Source organism: Quercus lobata, chromosome 3 (genome assembly GCF_001633185.2).
Source record: "Quercus lobata isolate SW786 chromosome 3, ValleyOak3.0 Primary Assembly, whole genome shotgun sequence".
NCBI classification, from domain to species: Eukaryota; Viridiplantae; Streptophyta; class Magnoliopsida; order Fagales; family Fagaceae; genus Quercus; species Quercus lobata.
In genome coordinates this window covers 26,724,766-26,745,725 of record NC_044906.1, presented here as the reverse complement: position 1 = coordinate 26,745,725, position 20,960 = coordinate 26,724,766, and the positions used below count along the sequence as shown (strand labels likewise).

Below are 20,960 nucleotides of genomic sequence, written 5' to 3'. Positions count from 1 at the left end.
CCCAAAACTCGTTCTTTATGAAGGCAGTTTCAAGAAGGGTTTAGGGCGATGGGGCCGTTTCATTGTGCCTAAGCCCAGGGCCCATATGGATCTTGGGATCTCGGTGCCGTATAAATATAGTCAGTTTCTTGAATCTTAAAAAATGAAAAAAAGAAAAAAAATTTATATTTCAAATAAATATATTCTCAACAAAAAATTTAGGAAAAATCTCATGAAGAAAATTCCATAAGCTTGCCTAAATGATAAACTTCCTTCCTGTTTTTCCCATTTTTTTACACGATTCTAACAATGAATACACTGTTCTTTCCCTCTCGTGCATTTGTCTTCTTCTGTACTTTTGTATAATTTTTTTGATATTGTTTAGAGCTTAGAAATATTTAAGTTCTGGGGGTGCCTTTCTTCTGCCATACTTATGGAGTCTTTGAGTAAATGTCTAGTCTTTGTTTAAAGTCTTGCTATTATTTTTCCTCTATTATTATTCGTTCAATATAGAGATATTTGGGTATAGCCGGTTTGTTCGTCTCTCAATTTTTATTTCGAATCTATTTTTGTCTAATCTTCTCGTATATTTATTTTTTCTGCGTAGTCTTTGTTGACTGTCTTGTTATTACTTTTGTACTGTTCTTCGTTCTCTAGTCAAGTTTGTTTGTCTATTAATTTTCTATTTTGAGTATGTTTTTGTCTATTCTTCACGAGTATTATTATTTTTAATAAATTTAATCATATTCATATACAGATAAAGGGATAAGATATGTTTCCCAAAGGGCATTAACCGTTCCTGTCCCTCTCCTCTCTCAACTCAAACCCTCCCTTTTGAGTTCTCACTCACTATGTCTTCTTTCTCCTCTCAACTCCTCACAACCACAAACTGCAATTCCCCAGAGCATTTTTGTAAGAGTAATATTTATTACGTACACGCCTCTACATGCAGCGAAAAAACAATTAAATGACTGAATTGGAATTTATGACTTAAAGTTACAATTTTAATTATTTTTTCATGTGTGTAAATGTGTATGCATTAATGTGCATTATTGTGTGCAACAATTTTTTTACCTTTAAGTTTGTAGTTTTGGATTATTTTTGTGCAAAGTTACTTGACTAAGTGAGTTACCAGACTAAAATGACAACCTCAAACTTAAAGAGATAAAATGATTTTGGTGCAAAATTATAATACTAAAATGACCAACTTCAAACATAATGGATCAAAATGATATTTGGACAAAATTAGTAGGTGTGAATTGTATTTTTGCCAATTTTTTACCTTTACGTAATACCTCTTATCATTGTCCCAGAACTCCACTCCACCCTTTTCAATTTCCTGAATGGCCCATCCTCACTAAACACCTCCTCTCACATCTTCTTCCCTTCTCCTACAGTCCTAGTGGAAAAGGACCCTCCAAACTGCTTTTTAGATATTTTTATTGAATATGAATTTTGAAAATCTAACCGTTGAGTTCCATTTATTATTATTATTCATTCTTACAAAATTTCAAAAAAATAAAAAATCAATAGTAATATCATCGACTAATTATTTGGATTTCAATTTTTTGTAATTTAAAACTATGCATAAAAAATAATTTTATTGATTGAATAGTAAATATCCGATTTAAAAAAAAAAAAAAATTGACATGCTTATTAAAAACATAAAAAACATATAATTCAACGATTAGATTTTCAAATTTTACATCGAATAAAAAGATATAATAAACCTCACTTATTAGTCTGGTCCAAACCATTTTTTTATATATATTATTATTGAGAAGGAAGTCCAATCTTATTCATTAAGGGGGCCGTTAAAATCAGCCTGAAGTACAGGTGCGACGTCTAGTGGTACATCTTCCATCTAGACTATTAATAGAGGGGAGCAAAGTGCTCGTCTTGCTAAAGAATGCGCTACAGAATTACAATGCCTAACAGCCTAAGTACATGTGAAAATTGTAAAGCAGTGAAAAAAGAAGAGGCAAGGTAGTGCACATCCTTTGTAATGTGGCCATACTGTGCTAAGCTATTTGAGCCTTGCTGCAAGTCTTTGATGAGAGTCTCTGAATCCCCTTCCAAGATGACTCGATCTATCCAATCTCCGCTGCAAATTCCAGTGCTTGTCTTGCAGTTAGTGCTTCAACTTCAATAACTGTGAGAGGGAGAGGAATCTGCTGTGTGAGGGAAGCCATAGGGAGGCCGGCTTCATTTCTAATGATCACCCCGATTCCTGCCTGTTGTTCCTTTTCAAAAAGTGCTCCATCAAAGTTGATTTTGTACTATGTATTGGGAGGAGGCTTCTATGCTGTTGAGGCTCGGGTAGAAGGTGAGTGTACTGTCAGGTGGTGAGAAGTGAATTATCAATCTCCCTTTAGCTTGCTGCAATATTTGGCTAAGTGTACCTATTGGTTTTCCCAATCTGAGATTGTTGCACCTGATCCATAAGTCCCAAATTACCATAGCAAAGAGTGTAGGGTCTCTGTTCTCAGCATTAATGCAGCCGAATAAGTCTGTGAAGTTGGAGCATTAATTGTCGTAGGCTTGTGTGGTTCCAAAGTGGGACTTGCTTCCACAGGTTTGACAGGTCTGGATTGTTGGGATATTATACAAAGTAATAATGGAAGAATAAGGTTAACATAAAAGATAAACAAAAAATAGATAACTTAGAGACACAATATCATTTTTTTTAGACAATATTTGCCCCCCACACTATTGTTACTAAAGGGTTATCGCAAATTTATCTCTAGAATACAACCAAGATGTTGGGTTCTACAGATAACAATTCTGGAGAATGACCACAGGATTTCTTATGTTTCTCTCTAACTTACAAGTGAACATAAGCCTCTATTTATACGCATAGGGTTATATTTCATCAAAAAACACGTATGGAGAGTTAAAATGTTTCATAAAACCGTTCACAATGCTTGAAACCTCTCCAAACTCTCTAAACAGTCACCAGAAAATTCTACAAAAAAATCCTGATTTTTGACTTTCAGTCAGTCAAAAATTCCTTTCGATCGATCGAGTGCTCTTTTCAATCGGTCAAACAAGAATCGAGCAGCAATCAAGACATCTAGAAACTCCAGGATTATTTTCTTACCATTTCGATCGATCGAAAATGCTTAACTTCGAATTTTCACTTAAAAAATTCCAGAACTTGAATTTTCACTTTAACACTTTTATGAAACAATATTCTCCAATCTTAAACATCATTATCATAACGTATCCTTGTATATACTTATATATACAACATGGACAGAGGTAGAGAGCATGAATCACGTCTTCATTCTGAGTTTTGAAAATGCCACATACTCCGTCAGTGATAACATGTCAACGCACTAAATTAGTCTTTGAAGGCAAAGAGAATTTGTACATGCTCACCATATCAAATTAGTCTGGTCCAAACCTGGTTGTACTAACTATATTTACTGTACGTTACTTTATATATATATATATATATATATATAGGATAAGGTACATAATTTACATTATACTTTTATCCTTGTGTACTTAGAGTTTTAGACTCGGCACCTCTCTCCCTTTTAAAAAAAAAAAAAAATTAAAATTAAAAATTTTAGGAATCTACATGGCATCTCTATACGTTGGATTTGAGAATCATTAATATGTTTTCAGTTTCAACAAAGTTAGAAAAAATAAAAAATAAAAAATAAAAAATAAAAAAAAAAAAAAAAAAAAACCGTAAAGAGATGAAAAGGGAATTTGTTAGTATGTGATGCTTCATTATTGTTTCGTGGAACATGGAATGGAAGTCATTATTTTGTTTTGGTGTGTCGTCAACTGGACCTTTGTATGCAGAAGAAGTCAAAGGCAGAAAAGCATGCAACTATAGTTGAAAGTTGATTAAAGGTGCCCATGTTATAATCTTCATTTTATTTTATTTTTTCTTTATTGATGGGTATACGTATGAGTGAAATCTCATATTAAATAAAAATAGGAAGAAAGTGACTAATATAAAATAATTGAGTCCAAACTCATTATAAGCTTAATCTTTTTAGTCAAGTGATGTTGCTATATGTGGGGATATTGAGCCCAAGAGCTCATTATCTATGTATACATTGGGCCTAGGGCCCAATTCGAGAACGTAAAGTCATCCGAGGAGGAATAAATATTGTCAGGGGAGTCTGTGTTAGTAAATGAAGAGGTCAGTTTTGGTTATAAGGGCCAAGGAGGGTGGGTCGAGAATGAATGCCTCCTCGGCTAATCAAAGCCAAGGTCAGAAGAGTTGGTCTGCCATCCAGGGGAGCACTCTAAGAAAATTCTGTTGATACGGATAAGCATTACAGGAACACAGGATAGGGAGAAGTCCTAAATATCTAAGGAGAAAGTTGCTACCACCACATTGAATGCTCTGCAGCTAACTTTCTGACTACATTAATATGGAAAAGACCCTTGAATAGTACTGCATTAGCTACCCCAACACACAGAAAGCCTGAAAGGGTGTCTCATGGGACAAGTACTCAAGTAGTGGCTTGGATGGTCAGCAAGTGAAGAGCCAAGATCGTCTAAAGAGAATTATATAATGGAGGAGACTCTTCATGGAGAAAGGATTGAGAAATCAAGAGAGAAACACTGTAGCAATCAGGAACTAAATTTGTAATCAAACTTAATTAGTAGAAATCTATAAGAACGGATCTCCTCTGACTATGTCAATGACGATTTTCTTTGGGTTAAATCAATATATCTTTCTGTTCTTATCATTTGAACCCACTTTATTTATTGTCCAACTTATTTTAGTCTAGTTTTTCAACTCATTCTCTACAAATTCATTGTTTTGGGCTTTTTGGGCCTGAGTCTATTTATCTTTTGGGCTAGGAAGCTAAATCTGGTCCTTACACTATATATATGTTATATTAACTACTCAATTATAGTCTTCCTATTGTATTATCTTTCTAACAAGTGATATTAGAGCCTATAATGGTATAGGACAAGTGTGGCAAAGTTATCATAATCCCTTTTGCAGTTAGAGCAAAGATAGAGGTTAAATAATAATGAGAATAAGAGAGTGATTAATATAATATAGCTGTAAGACCTCAAAAAATTATATAGCATAATATTATTTTCTGAACAATTAGAAATTGTCACGACATTTTCATCATACCGAATTCTACCTTTCGCCTCTTATAAACTCAATTTTTACCAATATTAAGTCAAAAGACTATTTAAAATGACAAATAACATCATTAATACTGAAGTCCACAGCGTCAACTTCTAAAAAGCCAAAAGAGCATACTTTTCTCCATGACCCTGAAGAGCTCCATTATTCAGCCACGTTCACTTCACTTCCTCATTCAACATCCTTATGCTTGAGATGAAAACGTATAGAGCTCCACAGTGAACAGTACAAAGTGCTCACTACAATATTCTGATAGGCAAAATCAGTTTCAAATGGTAGCGTAAAAATTATTTCTGATTTTTGACCCCAAGATCATAGCGGAAATTGTCACTGTATCTTAACAAAATTGAAAAAAGGGTTGCCAATTAATTAATTAATTAAAAAATGACAAGAAGAAAAAATGGAGACAAAAACAACTCCAATCATAAACTCATTTATAGTGACATCATTAATAGAAAATATTTAAATAAAACAATCCCAAGCAATTAATTCAATACATATGTTTAATATATACATGAACTTTATTTAATCCAAATCGGCATCATTTTATTTAACTCTTTTTTTTAATTTTTTATTATTTTTTTTTAACATTAATAGCTTTGAAATATTGTTGAAACTGTAAGATTTAATTCTAAACTTATGACAATATAGGGTTCGCTTTAGTTTTGAGACAATATCTAAAGTATAAATTGAAATTATAATTTATTCAAAAAATTAATTTATTAATTTTTTAAAAGGAAAAGATTATTTTCCTTTTCTAATGGAAGACTTGGGGATGGTCTGTGTCTCCTGTAGGTACATTTGAGTCACAGTTTTTTGTTGCTTTTCCAGTGGGACACAAAAAGAAACAACCTATAAAAGAACGATAAAGAAAAAAATGAAGAGGGAGAGGAAGAAAAAGGAACTTACTTTATGACCGTTGACGGAGGACTCGGTATCCTCACGTTACATCACTGCCATGCGTACTACTTGACCGGTCATGCAAATAATACATGCAACAACCATTAACGTACGCTGCAAATATCATATATATGACATTTTTTATATAATTATTTTATGAGTAATGTTAAGTATGAAATATTTTTACAATAAAGTATAAGTGATAAGTTATTATTAGTTTTAATTTGTATCTATTATTAATGATATTTTTTTAATCCATCAATAATAGTTTGACACCTAAGAGTTGTTTTAAAATTATTATGGAATTCCTCTGTTTTTTTTTTCAACAAATTTAGACATTTTTTATTTGGATTATTTATTTAATTATTTTATTTTTTATCATGGTTGATATGACTTGTTTTAATTGATATATAATAATAATAATGTTAATGATACTTTCATATAAAAATGAGATTCTAATAACTTATAATATTAAATACCTCACATTACCTTTTATTTAGCTAATAATGTTTTTTTTTTTTAAGAAACAAACACACATGATCGAGAGTGGGACGATGATATTTTTGAGTGGTCCAATATCTAAATGAAATTAACCACTTTATTTAATGGATTCCAATTAACTCAACTGGTAAAGTTTCTGATGGTTATATAAGAAATCTGGAGTTTCCCGCCTACACCAAAAACTGATTGGTGTCTTGGTCTGATGATAAAAAACTATCAAGAGCGGACGTCATAGGTTGAAAATCTCAAAAAAAAAAAAAAAAAAAAAAAACCCACTTTATTTAAATTTTGTTAGTTTCAAGGATATTAAAAAAATTAACAAAACTATTCATATTTCAAAAACTTGTCTCAACACCACCGCACACCCTTAGTGCGATGGTCACTCCACAAGTATAAGTGTTTGTGGAGTGTGGGGGGCAAGGGTCAAGGTTTAAGTCTCCAGGAGGGAGCTTCACACATATATACACTTAGATTAGGTTAGAGTAGAATTCTATCTTGTAAAAAAATAAAAAAATAAAAAATAAAATAAAATAAAAAACCTTGTCTCAACAAGAAATTTAGAAAATGCTCATGAAGAAAATTCCTAAAGCTCCCCTCAATGATATATGTCTATTTTTGATCCCATCATTTTATAAGATTCCAAGAATAAATACACATCTAAGCATTTTATTAAGAACTTAAGATGCCTTTTATTTAGCTAATTATGTTTATTTTTTTTATTTTTTTTAAGATATGTCAAACTTTTTGATAGTTAGATAATGGGGAGAGGGAGAGGTGGAGATTAGCGGAGAGAGAGGGCCATAGCCCCACTTGAGTTTTAAAATTTTTCCTCTCCTTCAGTTTAATAAGAAAAATTTTAATGTATGTGTAGATTTTGTTTAATGACTCCCTACATATTTTTATTTATTTAAATTATTGCAAAACTTCCTTCAAAGTAATGTACGTTGCAAAAGTAAAAATGTCTCATTTTTATTATTTTAATATTCAATTTTTTAATTATATATAACTCATTAAATTTAGGATCATTTAAAGCATATGTTTCCAAAAGTACATTAATAAATCTTAAATTTTATATCTTGTAAGTAAATGCTCTTTTTCTATTCTAAAAGCAAACTCTTATTTATTTTGAGAAATATTATTTCCACAACACTTTCATAATATTTTCTTACAAATTGTTAGGTTCTAAAAACTTAGGTTTTTATGTATTTAGAACTCTAATGTGTATTGTTGGCAAACCATGATCAAAACAATGTGTTTAGGAGTGTTTAGTCTTGCTCAAAGTTGTATCTTTTATGTAAAGTTGGAATCGAGCTGATGCAGAAGTTATTGTGCATTTCGGCCTGGCTCAATCGACCGAAGCTTAGGCTTGCTCGATCGAATCTCGGGCAGAATGCGTTTTTCTGCAGATTTCCAACTCAGCCCTAGTTTGTTTAAAACGTTTAGGGTTTTCTAATTTGTCCTAAGTATAAAAGGCAAACCCTAACCACGTTTTAATGTTGCTCATATTGCTGTTTGTGTAAATCTCTTGTGAGATCTAGAGGAGTTTTCCTTTACACAAACTTAGGGTTTTCAAGGAGGAGATTTTATCTACACCTTGATCATCAACTCAGTTGCTGCCATTGAAGTTTAAAGAAACACAAGTGGGTGTGTTTGTATCTGGTGGTGAATCCAAGAAAGAAGGAGTCCGTGAATTCAAAACTTGCACGTGGTCGTGTCAGTAAATTCTACTGGTGGGTAGCAATAAGAAGTCGAGCATGGGGGCTTGTAAGTCTTATTTTATGAACTTCGATTCGTTCAAGATAGTGGATTCAAGTTTACCTTGAGGATAGCTTGGTCAAATCCTCCCCAGGTTTTTACCGATTTGGTTTCCTAGGTGATCATATCTTTGTATTATTTATCTTTCTGCTGTTTTGCATGATATGATTGTTTTGATTGTGATAATCTAGTATTTGTTAAATTGGACTAAGTAACAACTTGGCTAATTACCTAGGTTAATCCAATTGTGTTTTTAAGGAGTCTAAAAACTATCAAGTGGTATCAGAGCGGGTTGCTCTCTTGTTGTTGATCTTTTGATCACTAAGCTGATCCTTGACCCCCTGTTGTCATGGAACACGGAAACTCTCTAGTTATTCCTCCTCACTTTTATGGGAATAATTATGCTTATTGGAAAGTAAGTATGAAAGCATTCCTAAAATCGATTGATGAGAAAGTCTGGAACTCCGTTGAATACGGATGGGAGAAGCTCACTACTCCTGTTAGTGAGTGGGAAACTTCTCAAAAAGAAGCAGTCGCGTTCAATAGCAAAGTTATGAATGCTATCTTTAATGCTGTTTCTATGGAGGAATTTAAGAGAATCTCTAATGTTGAAGTTGCTCATATTGCTTGGAATATCCTCCAGATTGTGCATGAAGACACAAAGGCTGTCAAAATCAATAAATTGCAGCAATTGACTTCAAAATTTGAAAGCATTAAGATGTCTAATGATGAATCTTTTAATGAATTCTATGCTAAATTGAATGATATTGTTAATTCTACTTTAAACTTGGGTGAAATCTATGATCAACCTAAAATTGTTATGAAGATTCTTAGATCTTTAATTGAAGACTTTAGACCCAAGGTGACTGCCATTACTGAGAGCAAGGATGTGGACTCCACCCCTGTTGATGAACTTGTAGAATCTCTTCAATCTTATGAGTTGGACCTATCTAAAACCAACAAATCCAAATCAATGGCTCTAAAGTCAGTTGATGATGTTGAGGTTGGTGGATTTTATGATGAGCTCTCTACTACAGAGATTGCTTACCTTGCCAAGAATTTTAGAAACTTTCTCAAGAATAGTAACAGAAAGGCAAGAGACACGAACACTACTGGACCTAGAAACTTTAGGAAGAATGATCCCACTAAGGTTAACAATAATGATAAACCTAGAGAAAAATTAGGTCAATCTTCTAATAATTCTATGGGTCCTCAGTGTTTTGGATGTCAAGGGTATGGTCACATGAAATCTGAATGTCCTACCTATTTGAAATCTAAGGGTAAGGCTATGGCTGTAACCCTTAGTGATGGTGAAGTTTTTGATGATGAGTCTAATTGTGATGAGGATAGAAACTTCATTACTTTCACTGCTACTGCTGTAATCAATGAGAACATATCTGCTGAAAAGAACCCTTCTAATGGGGAACTCTTTGAAGATGCAGATCTTCAAAACGCCTACAATAAACTTTGCAAAGTTGCTGCAAAAGATGCTATGAATGTTGAACTTGGCCTGAAGAAAATTGAATCTCTTGAGCTTGATAAAAAGAATTTGTTTGTAAAACTGTTTGATGCTAATGAACTTTTGAACAATGTGAAAACTGAGAATATCCTATTACTTGATAAAGTTAAATCTTTGGAACTTAATTTATCTGTTGCTAGATCTGCTAGTTCTAAACTTAATCAAATGTTGAGTGTTCAAAAGTCTCTTTCTGACAAATCTGGATTAGGTTATGTTGAAAGCATCTCTGTGTCTGCTCCCCATTCCACAAACTTTGTCCCTTCATCTTCTTCTGAACCTTCTATGAGTGAGATTGTGAGTGAAATTGTCAAATCCCCTATGAGTGAGGTTGTCAAACCCATAGAAGTTTCATCATCTAGGAAAATTAAGGTTGATCTGAAAAAGTCTAAACCTAAGAAGCCTACCCTATCTAAGGACAAGTTACATGATAAACCTGTATGGGTTTGTCATTTTTGTGGAAAGTCTGGACACATTCGTTCAAACTGTTACAAGCTGCAAGCTGTAAAGAGAGCAAACAAACCAAAAGTACCTGTGCCTCAAGCACAAGATCCTATGGTACTCATTGGTAAAGGCTTTAAACCTTTATTCCAATCCTGGAGTTGATAATCATTCCCCTGTGAATAAGAACTCCAATGCTCATGGTGCATCTAAAAGGTTTTGGATGCAAAAGACTCGAACTAATTGAGTCTTTCTGACATGGTCCTTGTGCTTCATTGCTCTATCCTTTATGACCATTGTTCTTTGGTTCTGTTTTTTTTTTTTTTTTTTTTTTTTTTTTTTTTTTTAGGATTTGCATTGCATAACATTCATGCATTTCATTCTAGGTGTTTTTTTTTAATTAAAAAAAAGGGGGGAAAAGGGAAGAAAAAGGAAGCAAATTGTGTTTTGTACTATTTTCTTGATTTTTGAGAACAAGGTTGGTCAATTTATTTTCACATAACATGTCTTTTGTACCTTGTTTAGTTTTGATGAGCTTACTTATTACACTTTACTAGTTGAAGCTTTGTAGTGCATGTTGTGTGGGAAAGATGTTTATGGTTTTGATCACTTTGTCTTGATCTTGAAATCACATGTTTTTGACTGTCAGACTTGAACTTTTAAAGAAAGGCATAAATAACTATCTCACCACTGTTCACTAGCCAATCATGAACACCTTAGTGCATATCGTAAGATTTTATGCTCGAGAAAGTGTAACATATGCACAAAAAGAACAAAAGGTGTAGCCTCGGTTTAATTGCTAAATACTTAAAATTGGTGTGTACTATTAGGCTCGATGCCAAATCACATAATTAAAATTGGTGTGTACATTATCCTGGCTTTTTAATAAGTTTCAGATTTGACTTGTTCAAATCACTTTTTCAAAACTTTTTCAAACTTTTTTCTCTCACTCCGACTAGGCAAGGCTCCATTGAGATTTTTTGTTGTTTTCCTCCATTTTTCTTGCAAGGATTCTCTCTCCCTAAGCTGGTATGTCCATATTACCCTCTCTTTTTCATTTATTTTCTGTTTTACATACATTTTTTCATGCATTGAAGGGTTATTTTCGAACTTAGCATATTTTGGGGTTTTTGATGATGCAAACCATATTTTGTGAAATTGAACATTAGGTTTTTGTTCTAGGATGTTATAATCATGATCCTTGTGGTTTAATTTGATAAATTTTGTGGTTTTTGAAAAATCAAAAATTCTAGGGCTTGTTTTGAATTTGAATTAGGGCTTTTTGTTCAAATTGGTTTAATTAATGAAATTGGCTTGTTGTATTGATGTAATTGGTCATTATTTTCTGAAATCTATCTTTTATGATGATCAATTCGTCAATTTATTACAAATTGATCAAGTGTTTTTTCAAAATTTTGGGGTTTTTGTTAAGAAACTCTATGCTCAAGCCAAATTTGTAAACTTGAACTAATTTTGAACTTAATTGCACTGCATTAGGTCATGCATCACTACATTTAATTTGTTCATGCATCATATAGATTTTTGTTCTATATTTTTTTTTTGTGCTAACTTGCAGTCTGCCTTTGGTGTCACGACCCAAATCCATGGAACATGAATTTAGATGCATGACCAAACTACTAAACTTATATAACTCCATAAACGTAATTAATCCAAAATAAATTAAAAACTCCAAAGAAACAATACTCTTAAATAAAACCTCTTACAAAATCCAAACTCCACAAATTTAGAATAATCTCCAAAATACAGTGAAATCTAAAGCGGAATAAAAAGAAATAACTAATAATCTTTTAAAACTTCCAGTATTATTGACTTCGCCTAAAACTCCCACGCTCTACCTTGCACCTTACGAAGCCATCCAAAGGTTCTGTTACCCAACTAAACTTTAATCTGAAAAATTGTAATTGATGGGGTGAGCCACACATCCAATAAGCAATTATACACAATATACAACAGAATAGGGTCAAGCAAAGCACGAGTTTGATTTCACAATTTCACTCAAAATATTCGATATAGTTTTCCAAACATATAAAGAACCACTAAACACATATATATATATATATATAATCAAATCTTAAAGTTATTCGAAAACACATACAGATGATTGATCAGAGCACAGTATCACATATACACATCACATATTCTCACATACAATCCTGTGAGCGGATACCAACATCTAACCCCTATTGGTGAGGGATCAACACATATTCTCACATACAATCCTGTGAGCGGATTTACACACATATCTGATATATCTGATCAATTCTAAAAACACTTATTTAAGTCACATATCACAAAGTAAAGTTTATAAAAAATAAAATAATTTACTTGATATTAACAATTTCCTTTCAAATACAGAGGCATATCAAAGATCACAATATTGAATAGAACATAAATCAAAGGATGCTTGACTCTCTTGGGAAACGAATAGCGACTGAGGAGTTTATGTAAATATATTACAATTCTTGAGTAAATATGAAAATTAAATTTGCTAAAAGAAACATTTTAAATACAATTTGAGAATAGGAATATGACTAAAATCACTTGGTTTTAACAAATTTCAAGGACAAGAACCTTTTTAGAAAATTTACATTGAAACTCAATTATTTACGGAAAATAGTTTAGTTTATAAATCATCTTTTAAATGAGATTTGGACATTCAAAACGTTATTTAAAATTCAAAGTATCTCTTTAAAACATTATTTAATAGTCGAAATTTCTCTTTCAATGATGCAAAAATACTTTTGACAAACTTTAGAAAATATAAGTCTGAAATACAAAACTTTTGAAAACTTTTAACTTCTAAGAACCTAATGGACAAAACTTGTGCATATTATGCATAATTACTTACAGCACTTGAATCCCTCTGAAAGTCCAGCCGAAACAACCTCCAAAGGCCTCAAAACACTCTTAAATAAGACCTATATTCAATCATAGAAATTACTTACTATCCGCCACAAAATATAAAACTTATTGAATTATACAAACTGACTCACTAGGAAAAAAATATTGTGCTGAACTGATAACACCTTAACACCAAATTAAAGTTTCTCTAACTAATAATATTCCCTTGCATTAATCGAAACTCATATCGCCATGAGGAGAGCAGTAGCCAAAATATCACTGACCTAAGATTTAATATAAAACCCCAATGAAAAGTTGTAAGAGCCATATACCTGAATAGATATTTGTAATCCATGGCTTATTCTAGAGACACACAGTGGCCAACTTAGGATTTAATTATATGACTCCGATGAAAAACGTGAAGGCCATGATTATTACTAATATTTTGATCCATGTCTATTTTCATGGGTACACACGGTGGCAAGATCATTGACTTCAAATATATTATAAATTTACATGTCCGTAGGAAGACATATGCCATAACCATAGATCCTTGAAATTCAGTGGCTCAACTTTTGGATTATATATATATTTATATCCCAACGAAACCATCTTAAAGTCATCCTAACATAAGCCATCCTTTAATATATATATATATATATATATATATATATATATATATAACTCAAGAAACACGATAAAACTACCTAATATACAACATCTTTCTGCCAAAACCATAAATATATCTCAAGGTTTATAACAGTATAATAGTATTAAGATGGAGTTCTCACCTTGATTTCGTAGCCCAAATCTTAAGCCCCTAAACAATTTTGCCTCTTCAATCGTATGTGCTCCAAACTCCAAGAAAAGAAACACCTCTTAGCCTCCTTAGTGATGAAACCCTAATTTATCTTTTCCTCCACTTTATATTTTAATCTGATGTGGGCTTGGTGGAATAATGGGCTGGACTTTAAAATCCTCTTGAGCTTATCTCTTTAGTCTCCAAGAAGCCCATAAAACATCTTCATCCTTCTTATTTATTATTTTAATTGCCGCACCAAATTGTATGCACTAAAATTTTAATTTCTCACCTATTTGTAGCACCACAAAAATTGTCTACTCCCATCTTACTGTGCACACACATATACTACCTCAACTCTATAATAAGATTGACAAGGTACAGTGATAATCATAAAAAAAAAAAACAAAAATTGGGGTATTACATTTGGTTTTTTGTTTTTTTGTTTTTTTTTTGGCTTTGTGTCTTGGTCCTTATCCTAGCACTATGCCTAGGAAAACTAGAGCCCATAGGACCCCCTCCACTTTCTCTGAGTCTCCCTCTAGGAGTGAGGTGTTTAGGAATGATAAAAGCAGAGAGGCCTTTGAGAAACTGAACAATAAGCATAAGATTTGGGCTGAGCATGCTGTGATTTTAGATGAGATTGATCCAGCCATTAGGGCTAACTTTGAGTCTAGAGGTTGGTTGTCCCTCTTAGAGATAGATCATCCACCCCCGACTGCCCTGATTAGAGAGTTCTTCTCAAATCTCTCTTGCCACGTCTATGATTCCAACACTCTTGTTAGGAGTTGGATACGAGGTGTTGAGTTCACCATTACTCCTCGGGTAGTGGCTGAAACTCTTGGGGTTCCAGTTGTTCAGGAGCCTGACTATCCCTATGATGAGTTTCCACCCTTAGATGTTTGTCATGTCATATATCACTGGGTCTTCTATCCAGTGGGGTTCTGATCCTCGGATCATGTCCGCTGAACTTACCGAGACTGCCTATTTTTTCTTTAGGATAGCGTGTCATTCTTTGTGGCCTATTTCTCAACTCCACACCATTTCTCTAGAGCGATGTGTGTTTTTGTATGCGTTTGTTTCTGGTGCGTCTATCAGTTTCCCTCATCTATTCCTTCGTTCTTTAGGAGTTCTACCATAGGGCATGCGCTTATTCATCCTATTTTCATTTATAGGATTTTGCTATTTCTGGGTCTAGATGGTTTTCCTTCCGGTGAGCCTGTTCATGTTGTTGCTCCCATAGGTGCCACCTTTTTTCGGCAGAGGGTTGCTCACTTGAGAGTTGCTCCTTCGCATCCTAGAGGTGTGTCATCTGGTGCTATTCCCCCTCCTCCCTCTTCTACAGGTGCTGATGCTGCTAAGACGTTTGGTGCTACTGCTGCTGATGCTGATACTGATATTCCTCCACTGACTACTTCGGATGATTCAAACATTCGACGTACGTTGGATCATGACTGGACCTTTCAGGCGACTCATGGACAGATTTTGGTGGACATGCTCGATGAGATCCGTGCTTTGCGCGCAGAGTTGGCACAGTTTAGACGATCTTCACCGTCACCTCCCTTTTGATGATGGATTTTGATTGTCCTTTGGCATTCCGTCACAAAAAGGGGGAGTACATATTTGAGCTTGTAGAGTTTTTGTCTTTAGGGAGAGAGTATTTTTTGTTGGATGAAGCTTGTGGAGTTTAGATTGTATCTAGGTGCTTCACATTGTATTTTATCTTTTTAGCTCTTGCCATATTTTTGTTAGGATATTCATGTTAGGGGGAGTTATTTTTATTGCTTTATATGTTTCTTGTTTTCAACTGTTTATTGATTTATATTTATGAGTTATTCATTGATATATGTCTTTATTGTGTGTTGTTTGAAATCAAGAATTTAATTTGTTCACTTGTATTTTCCACACATGCGGTTATGCGTTTTGTTTAGTGTTTTAAGAAATATACAAGTTGATTCAATTAAGCTGCTGTCTACGCTTGCAACTGATGGATAGTAGTTAGGATTGAATTTGTTTTATGAGCATTAATTATTTGTGTAAAGGGCTTTTATTTGTAAACTTTGAGCTTCTAGTTGTGTTTTGTCACGGATTGCCAAAGGGGGAGTTTGTTAAGTTTTAAAGACTTAGGTTTTTATGTATTTAGAACTCTAGTGTGTATTGTTGGTAAACCATGATCAAAACAATGTGTTTAGGAGTGTTTAGTCTTGCTCAAAGTTGTATCTTTTATGTAAAGTTGGAATCGAGCTAATGCAGAAGTTATTGTACATTTCGGCCTGGCTCGATCGATCGAAGCTTAGGCTCGATCGATCGAAACTTAGGCTCGATCGATCGAATCTCGGGTAGAATGCATTTTTCTGCAGATTTCCAATGCAGCCCTAGTTTGTTTAAAATGTTTAAGGTTTTCTAATTTGTCCTAAGTATAAAAGGTAAACCCTAGCCACGTTTTAGTGTTGCTCATATTGCTGTTTGTGTAAATCTCTTGTAAAATCTAGAGGAACTTTCCTTTACACAAACTTAGGGTTTTCAAGTAGGAGATTTTATCTACACCTTGATGATCAACTCAGTTGCTGCCATTGAAACTTAAAGAAACACAAGTGGGTGTGCTTGTATCTGGTGGTGAATCCAAGAAAGAAGAAGTCCGTGGATTTGGAGCTTACACGTGGTCGTGTCAGTAAGTTCTACTGGTGGGTAGCAATAAGAAGTCGAGCGTGGGGGCTTGTAAGTCTTATTGTATAAACTTCAATTCTTTCAAGATAGTGGATTCAAGTTTACCTTGAGAATAGCTAGGTCAAATCCTCCCCAGGTTTTAACCAGTTTGGTTTCCTAAGTGATCATATCTTTGTATTATTTATTTTTCCGCTGCTTTGCATGATATGATTGTTTTGATTGTGATAACCTAGTATTTGTTAAATTGGACTAAATAACATCTTGGCTAATTACCTAGGTTAATCAAATTGTGTTTTTAAGGAGTCTAAAAACTATCACAAATCTTAGGTGGTAATATATTACTGGTTCTCATCTAGATATATCATTGACATAACTTTTTTACTTACCACTAACAATTTGTTACCTAAGATTTGTTATGAAAATATTGTAGATATAAGATTGCATAAAGTTTTGTCAGACATTTTTTCGTTAGAAGAAAATATGTTGTGATTTTTGTGGTTAAAAATGAAAGAAGAAAATTTCATTCATAATTATTATATTTATCTTCTATTATATTATATTGTATGTTTTAAGGGCATACAAAATTGACATTTAATATTTAATCTATTCAAAATTAATTGATTTGTATACATATCATGTTTTCTAGAAACTATTATTATACTCTAACGTGTAATATTTAATTTATTTAACAAAAAATGGATTAAATTTTAAAGAAAATTAACTATGATTAATATACTTTGGGAAGTCATTAGACTTGACTTATTGAAAGAAAATATCTACTCTTAAATTATATGTAACTATCTAACTGACTCAATGAATTTATATATATATATATATATATATATACACAAGAACATAATGTATATAATAAATTATGTCAAATATATGGGTTAAGAATAAATTATACACAAACTGTGTGTGTATTATTTTGTGGATTTAAAAATTATTGATATTTTTAGGTTGAACCCCTAGAAAAAAAACTTGTCTTTTTTGGAAGTGAGATTCGAATCAAAGACATATAACACCGTAAAATATGCTATTACCATTAACCTATCACTTAAAACCCTCTAGTATGTTACAGTTAGAGACCAACATAAATGCTCTTTTTTTGTACTTTATGCTTGATATAAACAAAGGAAGCGAAAAAAAAGGGATACATTAGAAGATTTTACCAATAAAATACATATTATACAATCCATTCTAATATTCTACCAATAAAATACATATTATACAATCCACTCTAAAATAATTACTCAATAACAATAAACCAAAACAAAAATATCTCAAAGGTTAAGTAACACTAGCAAAAGGCAACTGCGAATCAATACAAACTTTTATTGTCTAAGCAAGTTTCGCTTCACACAAAAACATACAAGCAGATTATAAAAGCTCTTACTCCCTCTTCATGTTTGAACTTTTCCTTCGGTTACTTAATATATATGTTTGTAGAACCATATTAATGCATTACCTTAGAAAAAAAGGATTAGTTAAAGAAAGCTCAAGGAGATGAGGAAGTGGTTGGATTGAAAGCAACTTGCTCAGCACAGCTGAGCACTTCATAAGGCCCTGCTTCTTCTCGACCAACTCCCATAAGATCAAGGTAATATAGGTAATGGGATATGATGTTGTTCATAAACTCATTATCACCTTGACCACAAACAAGATCTCCATAAAGCACATTTATGGTAGCTCCAAAACCAGAAACTTGCTTGGCGAGAGAGTCATTTTTAGTGGGTTTCCAGTAGCCAGTAAAGACATCATGTGCTGAAGGTAGATGCTCCATAATTGGTGTCATCCACCTCCAAATTGCAACTTGGAAGCTAAGGGTAGCATTTTGTTCAATATATTCAGGATGCTTCAACAAATCCACCTTTAAATCTTTACTGACTTCTCCATAATTGTAATTCCTATTGAAAGCAGCAATAAAGAAAGTTGTTTGGATTGTGGCGTGCAACAATGATTTGATCAATAAAAAAAATTTCTCCAATAGGAAAAAAAAGACACATACAAGTCTTAGGGTAATATAGAAATTTGGTTGCACATGTTTTTTCAATAATCAGTTACTTAGATTTCGTTTGAAGAATGCATGACTCATGTACTCTTGTTTGAATTATACTAGAAAGGAACTCACTTTGATGTTTTGTTAACAACTTAAGACGGCAAAATAATTCAAATGCATATAATATAAAGAATGTAATATTCTTGTTAGTGTAATAGAAAAGATACGTACCAATAAATAGGCAAAGCACCTCGGCCATAGTATGCAACTCCAGGAGCACATGGATAAATGTTTTTGTTGTGCTCATCACAATAATTGTTCGAGTTGGAATTCATTTGCTTATTATAGCATAAACCCCATTCCAATAGTTCCTTAGTGGCCACTTTATTTCTACCTGAAAGAAGTATCATTCGGTTTTACTTTGTATAGCGAGTGAGTAAGCAAAGGATCATTGACCATAACTTTATAAATTTAATTACACAACCAATCCTTCAATACGAAAAGCTCCGGAATCAAATTGTTCCAACTTCCAACTTAAATGTTTTTAAAAGAAAAGAATCTACTTAAACCACTCTACTCTTACTAGATTCACTTACAACCTAAATTTTCATTCATTTCTTCAGAAAATGTTAAGACTCAAAAAGAGACAACAACTAAATTAAGATTTTAATCATATATCTCATCTCAATATGACCCTAATAAACAATATAAATTGTTTACTTTTTCATCAGTTAAATGAGTAACATTCGTTTTCAGTTTAAATTTATTTTTATCAAATAAACGTATAACAAAGCCCAAATTATACCATGTGACATTAATTCTTAATAGTTTAGAAGACAAAATGACAGAAAAGATTTAAAACATTAAAATCCATCCAATTGCATTAAATTAAAACTTGCTTGGTTTGGATATTTCAAACACAAAGTGGTTGTTTTTTAAATATCAAATACTCATAATATCTATCTTTAGGTAATCAAATACTTTATAGAGGTCCATAGGCCTAAAATGAAACAAGTCTTCAAATTTCAAACATAGCATGATGATCAAACCCCTACAAAATTCGAACCCTAACATATGAAATCAAAACCAGACTAGAAAGAAGTCCTTACTCTCTGTCTCCTCACACACGCACACATTCAACAAAACCAACGAGGCGAAAACCCAAATTAAAATTTCCCATGACAGAAACTGTTAAGTACTCACAGGAGGTTCTAGTGCCAACATGGGCAAGAAAGGCTGCGACTTCTTTGCTTCCAAAGAAGGTCGAGTTCATGTAGGTAGTACCAAAGCCATAGGGCTGGTAGTGAGCAGAGGCAGTGATAAAAGAGTGGTAGTCCCAAAAGCCCTTTGCATGGGCCTCAAGGGAGTCCCGGTTTGAGAACAAGTTCTCAAACTGGTCGCTTTGGAAGTAGTCAGTAACGGTCCCATCACAGCATGGTGATTTGAACGTGTGGCACCCAACACATGACGTTCTGGAATAATCTTTCTTTTTTGGGCATGGAGCGCCAGGAGCAATATTACACCTAACACACGGAGCTCCACTTCTATCTTGAGCATGCGGTAGATCCGCAGCTGTGGAGTGGTCACAATTGACAAGCACTAATAATATCAATGCCTTTGTCAAGATCACAGAATATTTATACTCCATTTTTGCACGTAACATTAACAAAAAGGGTGGTGGAGTTTGGAGAGAGGTCTGTACCTTCCCATATTATATATACGGGTTGTGGAAGAAGGAAAGGTAAAGAAAGGATATATAGTCAAGTGCGCACAGCTGTGCAAGTCATCTTTCCTTCGCATCTTGTTATTGTGATGAAAGTTTGTGTGAACGTAGAATTATTCCTCCAAAAAGGAATAAATTAAAGTAAACACGTGAATTCTGCATTCTAAACTTTTATTAATTATCTACCAAAACACATGAATTAAATAATTAATTTAGGAAAAAAGCCAACAAGGCCTTTGTTTTTCCTGGATGGGCAGGGAGAGTTTCTAATTTGGTGCTGGGTCAGTGCTAGGCTGTTGTTGGCCTTATCTAAACTGGATTGGGCCTCACAATCTTAACCATACATGTTTATTTATTTATTTCTTTGAGAATTAACCATGTTTATTTTGAGTAGCTGCTTACCAAAGAACATTAATTTGTACACCCATAACTTTATAATTTAATGATACTTATTTTAAAAAAAAAAAACCTACGCTAGACATAAAATTTTGTTTGTGTTCTTGAAGATGAACTGAGAAAGCAAATACCTCGGCCACAATGATGCATAAATAAACATCCAGGGAGTGCTCAAAAGCTTGTCAGGGGCGGCGTTACACACACCCCATGGGTTCAAATGAATCCCCGACTTGCCCTAAAACAAAATTATATACAAAATTTTAATTTTTTTTGTTTTTGTTTTGACCC

At 33.2% G+C, this 20,960-nt stretch overlaps 1 protein-coding gene across 1 annotated transcript; it reads right to left on the bottom strand.

Annotated features, from left to right (window-relative positions):
- Positions 1–17,960: 17,960 nt before the first annotated feature.
- On the bottom strand, positions 17,961–20,264 carry LOC115979684 (chitinase-like protein 2). Its single transcript, XM_031101746.1, has 3 exons — positions 19,757–20,264; positions 18,785–18,947; positions 17,961–18,461 (listed from the first exon to the last, which is right to left on the bottom strand). The coding sequence occupies exons 1-3, from the start codon at positions 20,214–20,216 to the stop codon at positions 18,053–18,055; spliced, it is 1,032 nt and encodes a 343-aa protein (XP_030957606.1). The 5' UTR covers positions 20,217–20,264; the 3' UTR covers positions 17,961–18,052.
- Positions 20,265–20,960: the final 696 nt, after the last annotated feature.

Bases quoted from the DNA above. Each gene is read 5' to 3' on its own strand.
- LOC115979684 (XM_031101746.1), bottom strand. From the start codon at position 20,216: ATGTTACGTGCAAAAATGGAGTATAAATATTCTGTGATCTTGACAAAG. The intron at 18,948-19,756 runs GTGAGTACTTAA...TACTTCTTTCAG, and splicing joins TGTTGGCACTAGAACCTCCT to GTAGAAATAAAGTGGCCACT. The intron at 18,462-18,784 runs GTACGTATCTTT...TGCTTTCAATAG, and splicing joins GGTGCTTTGCCTATTTATTG to GAATTACAATTATGGAGAAG.